The 14,837-nt window shown below is 42.3% G+C and overlaps 1 protein-coding gene across 1 annotated transcript in view; it reads right to left on the bottom strand.

The window, feature by feature from the left end:
- The window catches only part of cpxm2 (carboxypeptidase X (M14 family), member 2), a 162,359-nt gene that overhangs the window by 99,652 nt on the left and 47,870 nt on the right, over positions 1-14,837 (bottom strand). The window contains exon 4 of the mRNA XM_055646765.1: positions 9,308-9,447. Within this exon, the coding sequence (XP_055502740.1) occupies positions 9,308-9,447 (140 nt within the window). The remainder of the gene's footprint in view (positions 1-9,307; positions 9,448-14,837) is intronic.

Raw genomic sequence — 14,837 nt, 5'->3', positions numbered from 1 at the left:
ACGCTGTATCGCTCTGCGACTCACTCTGCCAACAATGGAGCATTGTGGGCTCCACCTTTCCATGATCATCGATGCTGGCTTTGATTTGTTCTTTTCATACCTTTCCATTCATTTGTTATTTGTATCTTTTTATTCACTTCACTCCAAAACCAGCAACCCTATCCTTATGCACAGCACTGCTCTAGAGGAGGTAGAAACATTCACATACCTAGGCAGTGTTGTGGACATCACCGGAGGGGCAGAGGCAGATATAAAAAATAGAATCAATAAGGCTAGGGTGGTGTTTAACATGCTCAGGAAGATCTGGAGCTCAAAACAGCGCACCAAAATACACATTTTAACTTAAATGTGAAACAGGTGATGCCGTATGGATCAGAAACACGGAAAACAACAAAACACACTACAAACAGGCTCCAAACATTCATTAACACCTGCCTTACGAGAATACTTAACATCTGGTGGAGAAACAAAGTAAGCAATGTCGACCTGTGGAAAAGAACAATTCAGGAGCCCATTGACTTACAAATTCGAAGGAGGAAATAGAGTTGGATTAAACACACCCTCAGAAAACCAGCCACGAACATCACCCGGCAAGCCCTGAAATGAAACCCCCAAGGAAAAAGGAACAGCTGGGGAAGAGGTGCCCAGACAGAAATGTCTGAGAGTGGGCTCAGCTGGGGAGATCTCGAAAGAACTGCCAAGTGAGGTGGAGGACATTTGTCATTGGCCTATGCTCCCTGGAGGAGCAAAGGGCTTATGAAGAAGATATTTTCATTCCACAAGTTTCCCTCTCCCCTGACTCTCAGTCTGAAGAAGGGTCTCGACCCGAAGCATCAGCTATTCCTTTTTTCCAGAGATTCTGTCTGACCTGCTAAGTTACTCCATAATTTTGTGTTTCTTCCACAGATGCTGTCTGACCTACTAAGTTATTTTAGTATTTTGTTTAAATTACCAATTAGACTTTCTCTTGCAATGGGTTTCTTTTGAGATGTTGCAATGGAATTTGAAAACAAATTGTTATAGACAAATAAGCGCGCTACTCTTGCTTCAATCGTGATATGATCATCTGTGCAGAACAACAATTAACAACCATGGGATTAATTTGCTTAACAGAAGCTCTTTTACAAAATTGCTTACTGCATTTTGTCTACCATTTCCTTCAAGCTGCAACATGCGACCGACATTTCTTCCTTAGCCTGGTTCCCCTCAATCACCCGCAGTCTTTTATTGAATTTAGAGAGTTGGGGAGGCAAAGGCTAGGAGCCAAGACCAAGCAGTAACATTTGCATTTCAATACCCAGCTGCAGAAGAAGCGTAAAATGAGCAACATTAATCACGAAGCAAGCAAGCCTCAGCAGGCAAAATAAATTCCTTATTTTTACCTGAAATCTACACTTTACATTGAGTTTGAAGTATTTTTCTCAGATGAATATCAGACACCATTAAGGAAGGGCAGGGGTGTTTTGCATCATACCCTGTCTAATACTCATATCTCCGTTAACATTATTTAAACTGAATAAAATGGCCATTATTGCATTTGTGGGATCGGTATGTATTTACCTTGGTATCTACATTTCCAAAATTCAACCATGAGTACAATTCAGAAGTACTTCATTGCCGGTGAATTACTTTGGACATCCTGAAAATGTGAATGGTGCCACATACTAATTCCAACTCTACCTAGAGGGAGTCTGAATATTTCAACAAGTTGCTGATCCTCAACTCTCATTTCCACCTGCATCAACAATGAAAATCAATGCGAATCGTTTTGACAGTACAGAGGGGACGAAGGCAGAGATACAGTGTGCGTGCCTGTTAGTTTTACCAAAGTAGGAGGTAACATCTCCTCATTCACTTATGTCAGACCTTATGGAGTCCAGACTATGCATGTTGGATTTGGCTTAATGTGATATAACACTTCTGAAAGGAAAGTTCCTCTTTGAGTACAGGCATCGGGGCAGAGTTTGCATGAAGCAAAGTATCTTATAAACTGATTGGACATTCAGTTTCACAAATACTATCTTGGGGTTAAGCAATGAATAAGAAAAGGCAGAATGCCTGCGGCTGTCAACATGTTCCCTGTGAGAAGAGAGCATCTGCGGAGATCAATTCCCAGAACTCAGCTCCAAGGACTTGGGCTGCAATGTTGCAAGATGTCAAGACCTAGCCACAGTTACAGAGATAAGAAAGAATATTGCTGACTTTTACTTGACTTATCACAGATCTGGGAGATGCTCTGGCAAAGTGCAATCTAAAAGTGTGGGTGGTATATCACCTATCTGAAAATACTGATTGATTCTTGTTGGTGGCTTGAATGCCTATTGAGCAGTCTAGAAACAGTGACAGTGTATAGACCATATTGTCAATAGATCAGCAACACTTGCAATCCACTATTTCTCCACAGAGCGCAGGACCACTTCGGATTTGATTGGTACATTTAGTAACTAGGAGAACAATACAAAACTATTTGAGTTATTCTGCTGTCATTTAAATAGAGGAATGCAATATTAATGTTTACATTTAAATTTTATTATCTAGCACCTTTCTCAAGAGTGAATCGTCTCACAAATGACACCAGGGCAGTTTTAACACTTAATTCAAGTGACCACTTTTCATTTATGAGATCTGTTAGTGAGTGATTCCCAACAAGTTAACTAAAGACACCTTCATTGCAAACTGACCTTGTTCTCATCGGGGCAGCAATCAAGAATGGAAACATTCACAGTTACTGTTTTTTCCTCTCCTTGTTGTCCTTATCAATTGTGAGCAATATTTCTGTTGCTGTTGTGATCAGATCAGTAAGACAAGCATCATCGAGACATATTCGTGTTGTGTCTTAATAACTTCATTGAGTCTTTTTGAGGAGGTGACAAAGGAGATTTATGAAGGTAGGGGGGGTGGATTTTGTAAACATGGATTTTAGTAAAGCTTTTGATGAGGTCCCTCATGGTAGGCTGATCCAGAAGATTAAGATCTATATAATCCACAATGACTTGGTCGTATGGATTCGGAACTGGCTTAGTCATAGAAGATAGAGGGTTGCGGTGCAAGGTAGATATTCTGGCTGGAGGTCTGTGATTATTGGAGTTCGTCAAGGATCTGTGCTGGGACCTCCGCTGTTTGTTGTTATATATGTCTTTGGTGTAAATGTAGATGGTTAGTGAGTAAGTTTCCTGACGACACCAAAATGGGAGAAGTTGCAGACAGTGAGGAAGGCTGTTAGAAGATACAGCGGGATATAGATGAGCAGCGGAAATGGGCCCAAAAATTGTAGATGGAGTTTAACTTGAGCAGGTGTGAGGTGTTGCTCTGTGAGAGGTTGAATGTAAGGAAAGTATACAGTTTGTGGCAAGACCCTTAACGGCATTGATGCGTAGAGGGATCTTGGCGTTCAAGTTCATAGCTCACTGAAAGTAGCTGCACAAATAGATAGGGTGGTATGGAAAATATACCTATGGTATGCTTGCCTTCATTACTAGAGGCATTGAATATAAGAGTCATGATGCGGCTCTATAAGACTTTGGGTAGGCCGTATTTAGAATGTTGTGTGCAGTTCTGGTCACCCCATTACAGGGAAGAAGTGGAAGCTTTGGAGAGGGTGCAGAGAAGGCTTATCACAATGCTGCTTGGATTTGAGGATTTCAACAACAGGGAGAGGTTGAATAGACTTGGATTGTTTTCCTTGGAACATCAGCGGTTGAGGGGAGATCTAATAGAAGGATATAAAATTCTAGGGTAGACAGTCAGAACCATTTTCCCCAGTGTGGAAATGTCCTTTGCTAGAAGGCATAGCTAGAAGATGAGAGAGCGGAAGTTTAATGGAGATGTATGTGGCAGTTTTTTTACACAGGGATAGGTGGGGGACCTGGAAAGCATTATCATTAGTAGTGGTCGAGGCAGATACAAAAGTGGCATTTGAGGCTTTTAGACAGCACATGGAAATGCAGGAAATAGAGGAATATGGATCATGTGCAGGCAGATGAGATCAGTTTAGCTAGGCATCATGTTGGCACAAACGTTGTGAGCCGACGGGCCTGTTCCTGTGGTGTATTGTTCTATATTCTTGATTTGCATGACTGGCACCAGCAAAAGCAGAGTGGCTTTATCCAAAAAGAGTGGCTTTATTTAGAAAGATGTAATTATAAATGCTTTCTCATTATGGTATTGTAGACATGCTTGGCCTGTGTATGTGTATTTGTGTCTGTGTGTCTCTGCCTGTGTGTGTGTGTGTGCGCGCGTGTGTCCGTGTGTGTGTTTGCGTGCACGTGTGTTTTCTGCGTGCATTCATCTATGTGTAGTTGGTTACAGATATTCTTCCAAATAATATGCAAAATTCACAAGTTATATTTGCGTTAACCACACCGCTTAAGACCTTTGGTTAAAGTTTCATTAATGTTTCCTTTAGGGTACAAACTAATGAATTTGCATCATATTCCTGGTGGATTACTTTAAAAAGACTACTATCCTATTTTAAATTATTGGCTTATTAAATTTAACTGGTAGAGGTAAACCAGTAAAATAATTTTTTTCAATTTTGCATTTGGTACTAAAGTTCAAGATACTCATTATGGATTCTTGACAAGCTGGTGGAGAAATGGCTATAATCCCCAGAACAGTGAAGTTTCTATTAGAAGTTTCACACATTGCTTCAGTCCTTTTATCACATTAATTCAGTGTGGCTGCTCTTGTGAAAGTCATGTTTCAAACCCTACCCCATGGCAGAAGGCATTCTTTGCATCAGTCTGAAAAGGTTGCACACCTACTAAATTTGGCCTGAGAAATAGAATTTGCTCCATTTGAAAACATACATATCAATGGACATCTCAAGCAATGTGCTGTGAGTTGAGAATTCACCCAGGCATCCATCCACTGGGATCTCTATATTTTTCCAGTATTACAATAATTTAACACTTCCATCAACTGCAGCAAGAGCAACCCTTTCTCGCTTTTTTTGATAATATTAACTAATTAGACATTAAAGTGTTAATTGGCAGATTATCTCATGAAGATAAATGGGGACATGGAATGAGTTGGGTTTTTTTTATAGCACATTATTACATCCTGCAGAACACTATAAATGCTGACTATTCATCAGTTAATTTGGGAAAAGATTGCATAGTAAAATGGTCAAATGCAGCACTTGAAGAAAAAGTTCCACACATGGTAAATAATTGAAATAACAATTGGTCTGCAGTTCGTGCTAGTGAATGAAATAGAAATATTAGTCAGGGTACCAGCAGAACCTTTTAATGGTACTATGGGATCACTTACTTTCATTGCAACAAACAGACAAGCATTTGATTTGAAAATCATTCAAATGATTGCTTCTCCAACAGTGTAGCAATCCTTCCATCCAGCCCAAACTGAAATATTACCAACGTTCAAGGTGAAGACTAGTATGCATCTACAAACATTTTGCACTAGCTACCTACACAAAATCAATGTTTGCAACACAGGTAAATAAAGCTAAAATTTGGTGATTTTCAATCATGGAAACTATCCTGTAAGCTAGTTCATTTCTGGTGTGTGGTCCAGGTCCATTTTGAGCAGGTTGTACACCTATCAGTTCCAGTTTCAAATGTTATGAACAAACATCCCTTCTCAATATTAAAAGACCCATGCTGTTCTGCTTGTTATTTTACAAGAATTGTTAGCTCGTGATCTACATTAAACCAGTAGCCATGTGTTTAGGTAACTTTTACTTTGAGTCACTGTGTAACTCGGCGTGATTGAGTCATCATTATACTTCTTGATTGCAAGGGACAGGATGACCTATATAATGAGAGGCTAAACTAATTTGCTTTGGACTATCATCAGGAGTAAAATTCTCCCACAAGAGTATCAGTAATTCTAGGCTACAATTTAATTAGGTAAGATACTGTGTAAACATTGGTTCTTTTTTGCATGAGGGAAAACAAATTAACATTTTAAAATTGAAATGGTTTAGTGATTAGCAGAAGCATGATTAGGAAAAAACCTGGTTGAAAAATAGTAAATACCATAAGAGGAAATAAAATGTGGTGAAACGATGATTCCAAAGCAAAGTTGTTACAAGTCCGCAGCTGAATGTGGTCCGAGATGACATTAGAGGGTGCTATGTGCCTCCAACTAACGAGGATCAAGAGAGGAAAATCCATCATAGCAGTCATGCTGATAAAGTATAGAAGTACAACAAGGATATCATGAAGAAAACACAGTTGATGACTGGATGTGGATGATGGATCACCCATATGATACTGTAATAAGCATCTTCTCTGAATACTGTGCTGGAGTGCAAGAGAAATGCTTTAGTTTAGTTTACAGATACATCATGGAAACAGGCCTTTCGGTTCACTGAGTCCACACCGACCATTGATCACCCATTCATAGGTAGACAAAGGTGCTGGAGAAACTCAACTGGTGCAGCATAGGCAACATTTTAGGCCAAAACCCGTCTTAGACTGATGTATGGTGGTGGTGGGGGGGTAGAAGAAAGGAGAAAGGAAGAGGAGGAGCCCGAGGGCTGAGGGAGAGCTGAGAAGGGGAGGAGACAGTAAGGGCTACCGGAAATTGGAGAATTCAATGTTTATGCCACTAGGGTGCAAACTGCCCAAGCGAAATATAAGGTGCTGCTCCTCCAATTTCCGGTGGTGCTCACTCTGGCCATGGAGGAGGCCCAGTACAGAAAGGTCGGATTCAGAATGGGAGGGGAGGGGGATTTGAAGTGCTGAGCCACAGGGAGATCAGGTTGGTTAATGCGGACCGAGCGGAGGTGATCGGCGAAACGATCGCCAAGCCTATGCTTGGCCTCACTACTTTAGTGCTACCTCCTACACCCACACACAACTGACTGCCTTCATCCGCTTCACCACTAACTTCCATCCGGCACTCAAAAACACCTGGACCATTTCCGACACTTCCCTACCATTTCTTGACCTCACTATCTCCATCGCAGGTGAAAGACTTCTGACCGACATCCACTATAAACCCACTGACTCCCATGGCTATCAAGACTACACTTCTTCCACCTTGCTTCCTGTAAGGACTCCATCCCCTACTCCCATTTGACACCCTTACTAATCAAGAACTTGTCAATCTTCACTTTAAAAATACCAATGACGTGGTCTCTACAGTGTTTGTGGCAACAAATTCCACAGATTCACCACCCACTGGCTAAATAAATTCCTCCTCATCTCCTTTCTGAAGGAATGTGCTTTTATTCTGAGACTCTGCCGTCTGGTCCTAGACTCTCACACTGGTGGAATCATCCTCTCCACATTCACTCTATACACTATTCTTTAGGTTTCATTGAGATCCCCTCTCATCCTTCTAAACTCCAATGGGTACAGGCCACAGAACCATCAAACATTCATCATACATTAACCCAATCATCCCTGGGATCATTCTATCAAACCTCCTCTGGACCCTCTCCAACAAGCACATCCCTCCTCAAATATGGGGCCCAAAACTGCTTGCAATACTTCAAATGCAGTCTGACCAGTGCCTTATAAAGCCTCAGCATTACATCCCTGCTTTTATATTCTAGTCCTTTCATTGGGAGTCCTAGTCCGAACATTGTATTTGCCTCCCTTACTGAGGATCCAACCTGCAAATGAATCTTATGGGAATCCTGCACCAACACTTTCAAGTCCCTTTGCACTTTCAATTTCTGAATCCTCTCCCCATTTAGAAAATAGTCTACGCCTTTATTCCTACTACCAAAGTGCATGACCACACACTATGCTGTGCTGTATTCCATCTACCACTTATTTGCCCACTATCCCAACCTGTCCCAATCCTACTGCAAAGTTCCTGCTTCCTGTACACTAACTATCCCTCCACTTGTCTTTGTATCATCCGCAAACTTGGATAAAAAGACATCAATCCCTTCATCCATATCATTAATATACAACATGGAGAGTAGCAGACCAATTGGCGACCCTTGCAGAACACCACTACTCACCAGCAGCCAACTCTTTGTCTTCTGCCATTCTGTCCTTCTATCCATGCCACTATCTTCCCTCTAATACCCTCTCATCTTGTTCAGCAGCCTCACATGCAGCACCTTTTCAAAGGCCTGAAAATCTATGTGCACCCACCACTCGAGCAGCAGCCATGGTCAGGATCAATTCCCGGTCTCTGGCGCTGTGGGGCAGCAGCTCTACCAGCTGTGCCACTGCCCCACCTTGAAAGAGCAGAGTTTAGATATTGAAATTATCTCAAAGTTGCTCATTCCTGATCCTGAAACACTAAAATAAAACCAGAAAGTTCAGGAATTACTCCATCAGGGGCTGCACAGTGGCGCAATAGCAGAGTCGCTGCCTTGCATTCCCAGAGCCCCTTGTTCGATCCCGACTACAGCTGCTGCCTGCATGAAGTTTGTACATTCTCTCTGTAACCTTGTGGGTTCTCTCCAGGTGATATTCCTCCCGCCCTCTAAAGGTGTGCAGATTTGTAGGTTAATTGGCTTCTGTAAATAGTCCCTAGTGTGTAGGATGGAGCTAGTGTACGGGTGATCGCTGGTTGGTTTGGACTGTGTGGGCCGAAGAGCCTGTTACAATGCTGTATCTCCAAACTAAACTAAACTACTCAACAGATTGGGTAGTGTTCTGTGGAGAGGGAACAATCATTCATCTTTCAAGACACTAACCCATCAGACTTGTTGGGTATTTCCAATAAATTCTGTGTTTACTTTAGACCAGTGAACTTGAGCAATTAAAAAAAAATAGTCATGGAAGGAATAGATGCTTCAAACTAAAGCTTTTTAAAACAGCTTTAGCAATAGATGAGATGTGGCTGTTCAGAAATCAGTATACATAGTGAGATGAAGATTTGAACAGATGAAGAAGACAATGTGGGAGTATTAAAGACAAAAGCCAGAAGCTATTGACTGGACAACCTGTGACTCATTGTAGAAAATAAATCTTGCCTTGTTAAAGCAAATAGAAAGATGGAGCTGTTTTTAACCAAACGAGAAATGCAACTTATAATTCCAGCTAAATCGGACTACAAAAGTAATGCTTATTGCATTATTTCTTCCTATCAAAGAAATTCCCTTTGCTCCACCCGTTGCCCTCCTCGATCTCTTTGCTACCAAGATTCCCTTCTACTCAGTTCTGTTAAAAGGTCTAAGATATGTAAAATTCTCTCTCCACAGTTGCTATTTGACCTGCTGAGTTTTTACACCAAAGTCTTTTTTTTAAATTATTAATACTCAACGCATGTAAACCTTGTATTCCCCCAAATTCTCTGCTTCGATCTTACTGCTGCAGAAGTAAATGGCATGAGGCTTTGAAACCCTCTTTATTCCAAAACAGGTCTTACTTACGACCACAATGAGTTTCTTCCTTGTGTTATTACGCCAGTGAATTTAGTTAGTCGTCTGGCATCCACTTCAAACCATTGTGAATTATCATTCCTGCCAGCACACCAAGCCCCATCATAGAAGTCATCTTCATAGATTCCAGCCTGTGGATAGAAAAAAGACACAGCCTCTGTGAGTCACCCTAAAGTTAGCTTTAAATCTTATTAACTCACAGATAGATAGATTATTGATTAGTACGGGTGTCAGGGGCTATGGGGAGAAGACAGGAGAATGGGGTTGGGAGGGAGAGACAAATCAGCCATGATTTAATGGCGGAGTAGACTTGATGGACTGAATGGCCTAATTCAGCTCCTCTCACTCATGACCTTATAACTTGCTTATACTATCCACGTTCAGTGGATAAATAATGAAGGCAGTTATAAATGATATATCCTCACTCATTTGTTACACATACAAAAACTGAGCAAACTCACATTGGCAACAGATCATATAAGTAATCCGCAATAACATGTCTCAACGATTACCGCACTGTAGCACTCACTCCCATAATGATGAAGTGCTTCGAGAGGTTGGTCAGGGACCATATTACCACCAGACTTCCCTCCACACTTGACCCGTACCAGTTTGCTTACAGGCCAAACCGCTCCACAGAGGATGCCATATCCTCCGTACTCCATCTGAGCCTGGAACATCTAGAGGAGAAGAACACATATGTGCGAATGCTGTTCGTGGACTTTAGTTCAGCGTTCAATACAATCATCCCTCAGCACCTGGTAAGCAAACTGGGTCCATTGGGCCTCAGCACCCCCCTGTGTAACTGGCTACTGGACTTCCTCACTGACAGTCCCCAGTCAGTGCGGGTTGGAAACAACACCTCCAACATCATCTCTCTGAGCACCGGCTCCCCTCAGGGCTGCGTCCCGAGTCCACTGCTGTTTACCCTGATGACCCACGACTGGTGTGCCAGGTTTAGTACAAACCACATCATGAAGTACGCAGTAGTGGGCCTTATCCGGGACGACAAAGAACTGGCTTACAGGGAGGAGGTGAAACAACTGGTGGGCTGGTGCAACACGAACAATCTGATCCTGAATGTCGACAAAACAAAGGAGGTCATCGTGGACTTCAGGAAAAACCGGCACAGTCACACACCACTTCACATTAATGATAGCGATGTGGAGTTGGTCAGTAGCACTAAGTTCCTGGGGGTGCAGATTACAAACAGTCTGACCTGGTCGAAAAACATCGCATCACTAGTTAAGAGAGCGCAGCAGCGGTTGCACTTTCTGCGCCAGATGAGAAGAGCTCACCTCCCCCATCCCGTCCTCACCACTTTCCACAGGAGCAGCATAGAGAGCATTTTGACCTGCTGCATCTCTGTCTGGTTTGGGGACTGTAAAGCCTCCGACTGGAAGTCCGTGCAGAGAGTGGTGAGGACGGCTGAAAAAAATCATCGGGACTTCTCTTCCCTCAATTGGGGACATTGCGAGCAAACGTTGCTTGTCTAAGGCCAGCACTATTATAAAGGGCCCCACACATCTCAATCATGGACTGTTCACTCTGCTGCCCTCGGGCAAGAGTTTGGATTTTCTCAATTTGACATGAAGATTATGACTTGCAAAGAATGCAAGATATCTATGGTTGCTACACCACAATGTTTATGCTATTACAAAATTCTGAGGAAGAAAATTCAAATATGAAAGATTGCGTCAAACTCTTAAGATATGTGGCTAATGTGATCTTATTTGAAGGATGTATGCATAAAAAAGTAATTAATTGTTACATTGAAGGAATAAAAGGCCATGTGTTTTATTTATTTTTGCACAAATTCCATACATAGTTTGCAAGTTGCAATGCCAGTCTGACGGAAAAGATATTCAAGCATAGAATCATTGATCTTTCAGTCTGAAACAATAGCTCAGTTTCTCACTTCACAGATACTGTCTGACCTGTTGGGAATCTCCAGCATTTAATGTTTTTATTGATGTATACTTTTGTGATTGCATCAATGTGCTTAGTGAAGGACAGACCATCAGAGATGTGTTGAAACAGGCCACGAACTTGAAGCTGTTAACTGTCTAGATTGAATTCTAGAGACTATTGCAACGGATGTGTTATTTCATTGAATTGGCCAGATCCGTTTCAACATCTGGTTATATAAGAAAGGCTATTCCTATAGTTCTTTAACAGAAATCTAAGTAAATTTTCCACTTTAATATTGCCAGACCAATTCTGTGCCTTCCGGGACTACACATTCATAAACTGAGCGACGGCAGTCATGATTTTTCCATTTAGGTGGTTTAATTGAAGTAAATTGTGAGCTGATAATGTCTGATCCCTGGTAGCCACTTCCCTTGGACACACACCGCTGTCAAGTGAATAGGAAAATTCTCCAACATAAATCTGCAAAGAATTGTGAGGTGATTCAGTGCAGTTGCATGGTTTAAATAGGTCACAGCGAGAAATGACTGCTCCCTCACTGAATCAAACAGATATATTAGTTTTGTGTTTCTGTTTTTCACTGACAATTGTAATTCAAAGTGAAAGTGAATGGAAAATCACGTGAAGATACCTGGAATGAAAATAGTCTTGGACAGCAGATTCAAACGATTGAAAGCAAATTAGTAAGTTGCTTCACACTTTGCTCAATTTTCTTTTCCATTGTCCTTAAACAGAGGTAAATGGACTGTCAATTGGTATTTCTCGTCTAATGCTGCTACCCAAGGTCAATTCCATCTTCATTTTTGACTTCCAATTCTGATGTTAGATTGATACTCAGATATCTCCAGGCAGGCTACTTTCTTTGAAGTGAATTTACAGGATGCAGATATTGCCAGCATTTATTGCCCATCCCCAGACTAAGTTCTACCAATAAAGAAGGAAAGCATATATTTCAGAGCGAAGATGCCATGTGACTTGCAGAATACCCATAGCAGGTGCTCTTACCTTGCTGTCCATGTCCTTGTTAGGAGAGGTCATGAATTTGGGATGTGTCACCATACCCTCGGCAAGCAACTGCAATGCATTTAGAAGATGTGCAAAGGAAATTTGAGGGACAGGGTGATAAATCAAGTGACTGCTTTGTCATGGATAATGTCAAACTTCCTAGTGCTGCTGGAGCTGCATTCATCCAGCCAACCAGTAAATATTCTATCACATTCCTGACCAGTATCTTGCAGGTGCTAAAAATGTTGTGGAGTGTCAGAAGGTAAAGGGCCTGTCCCACTTACGTGTCCTTGGCATGCAAATTACGCGACCTCGTGGTCCGGCGAAGGTCGGGCCCGATTACATGCGTACGCGCAGCTGTCTGGAGCGCGTGACGCATTTGAAGATGGACACAAAGCTGGAGTAACTCAGCGGGACCGGCTGCATCTCTGGAGAGAAGCAATGGGTGACGTTTCGTGTCGATACTCTTCTTCAGTCTGAAAAGAAGGGTCTTGACCTGAAACGTCACCCATTGCTTCTCTCCAGAGATGCTGCCGGTCCCGCTGAGTTACTCCTGCATTTTGTGTCAGTCTTCAATTTTCTTGGCCCCACTCTGGGAGTAGAAGTGGGGGCGAATCCGGACCACAACGACCGTGCGCCCCAGGCTGAGCTCGGCGATCGTTTGCCTGCTTCTGCTGCTGGTGAAGTTGAGACGTTGCATCGCGCCTGGGTCTTGGGACTGTCCCCCTTTGGCCATCAGTTCCGCGACAGGCTGTTGGCGCGCAAAGATTTTGTTCACTACAAACATTTCGGAGCCCCTCGCGATGTCGCACACAACTACATACCCCTCCGCACTTCTAAGTGGGACTGGCCCCGCACAGCCATACGATGCCCGTACGCCTCAGCGCGACCACAAGGTCACGTAATTTGCGTGCCAAGGACACGTATGTGGGGCAGGCCCTTATGTCTCTCATGAATGGGTAACGAGTACCTGAGCTGTTCTCTAGTGTATGATAAAAGAATGGATCGACTGGGCTTATATTCACTGGAATTTAGGATGAGAGGGATTCTTATAGAAAAATATATAATTCTTAAGGGATTGGATTAGGCTAGATGCAGGAAAAATGTTACCCATGGTGGGGGAGTCCAGAGCCAGTGATCACAGTTTAAGAAAAAGGGGTAAGCCATTTAGGACTGAGATGAGGAACTTTTTTTTCCACCCCAAGAGTTGTGAATCTGGAATTCTCTGCCACAGAAGGCAGTGGAGGCCAATTCACTGGATACTTTCAAGATATAGCTCTTAGCTCTTATGGAATCAAGGGATATAGGGAGAAATCAGGAATGGAGTACTGTTTTTGGATGATCAGCCATGATCATATTGAATGGCGGTGCTGGCTCGAAGGGCTGAATGGCCTATTGCTGCACCTATTTTCTATGTTTCTATGTTTCCATGTAATGTTTATCTGGCTGCTGGTCAATGGTGACCCTCAGTTGGCTGACGCCAATGATTTATCAATCCTGATGCCATTAAATGTCATGGTCGGGGGAGATAGTCATTAATAGGCATACATGATGCAGTAGTCAATTGCCACATCAGCCCGTGCATGAATTTCTCCTGGGTCTTGCCATCTGGTGGCATGAATTGTTTCATTTTCTGAAGAGCTAAATCTGGATTTGAAATATTGTACAAAAGTCCCACTTCAGACCTTACAATGGAAGGAAATGATAGTTGAAGCAACAAGAAGACAGAGGAAAGAGAAATAGGAATCTGAGGGGCAACCTTTTCATACAAAGTGTGGTAGGTGTATGTAACGAGCTGCCAGAGGAGATAGTTGAGGCATGTACTATTGCAAAGTTTAAGAAACATTTAGACAAGTACTTGGATAGGACAGCTTTAGAGGGATACAGGCCAAACACAAGCAGGTGGGACTAGTGTAGATGGGACATGTTGGCCGGCGTGGGCAAGTTGGGCCGAAGGCCATGGTTCTATGTAGGTATGTTACAAAACCTACCTGAATCGTGGCTGAGCATCTGCCCACCCCTTGTGTGTGATTTTGGCGCTGTTTAGAGGGGGCGGGTTTAAAACGCAATTTTTACTAGGCTGTTCCAATCGAAAATGTTCAGCCTAGTAAATCATTAACGGAAAATCGCTGAAAGACCCCGTCGCAAAAGGTATTATTAGTTTTTATGGCCTTGTATAATATTTATAGTAGTTTAAAAATCACTCTCTCACCCCGCAACCTCTCGCAGCCCCAGGGTTTTATAAAGCAAACAATTAAAGGTTTACTAGCTTATTTTTACATTAATGGGGCTTGTATATAATGATGAATTAAAGTTTTCTAGAGCCAGTAGCTCATTTTGGGCACTTTATATTGCCGCACTTATTTTTCTGGCAGAGGGCAGCCAAGGCAATGTGAACAAGTAAAAGCGCGTTCACAGGTCTCCACTAGAAAGCCGATTTAAATTGCACTTTCATTTACAGAATGGCACTAAATTCCTTGATTTGTACCTATGTCAGGGGTAAATGATTTTTAAAAGGCAGGTTTTATTGTGAATTATTTGTGAGGGAGGACATTAGGCTATCAAAAAATGTTAATCATTATTAAGA

The sequence above is a fragment of the Leucoraja erinacea genome, chromosome 15 (assembly GCF_028641065.1).
Source record: "Leucoraja erinacea ecotype New England chromosome 15, Leri_hhj_1, whole genome shotgun sequence".
Taxonomy (NCBI): Eukaryota; Metazoa; Chordata; class Chondrichthyes; order Rajiformes; family Rajidae; genus Leucoraja; species Leucoraja erinaceus.
This window is presented reverse-complemented; position numbering and strand designations above follow the sequence as displayed.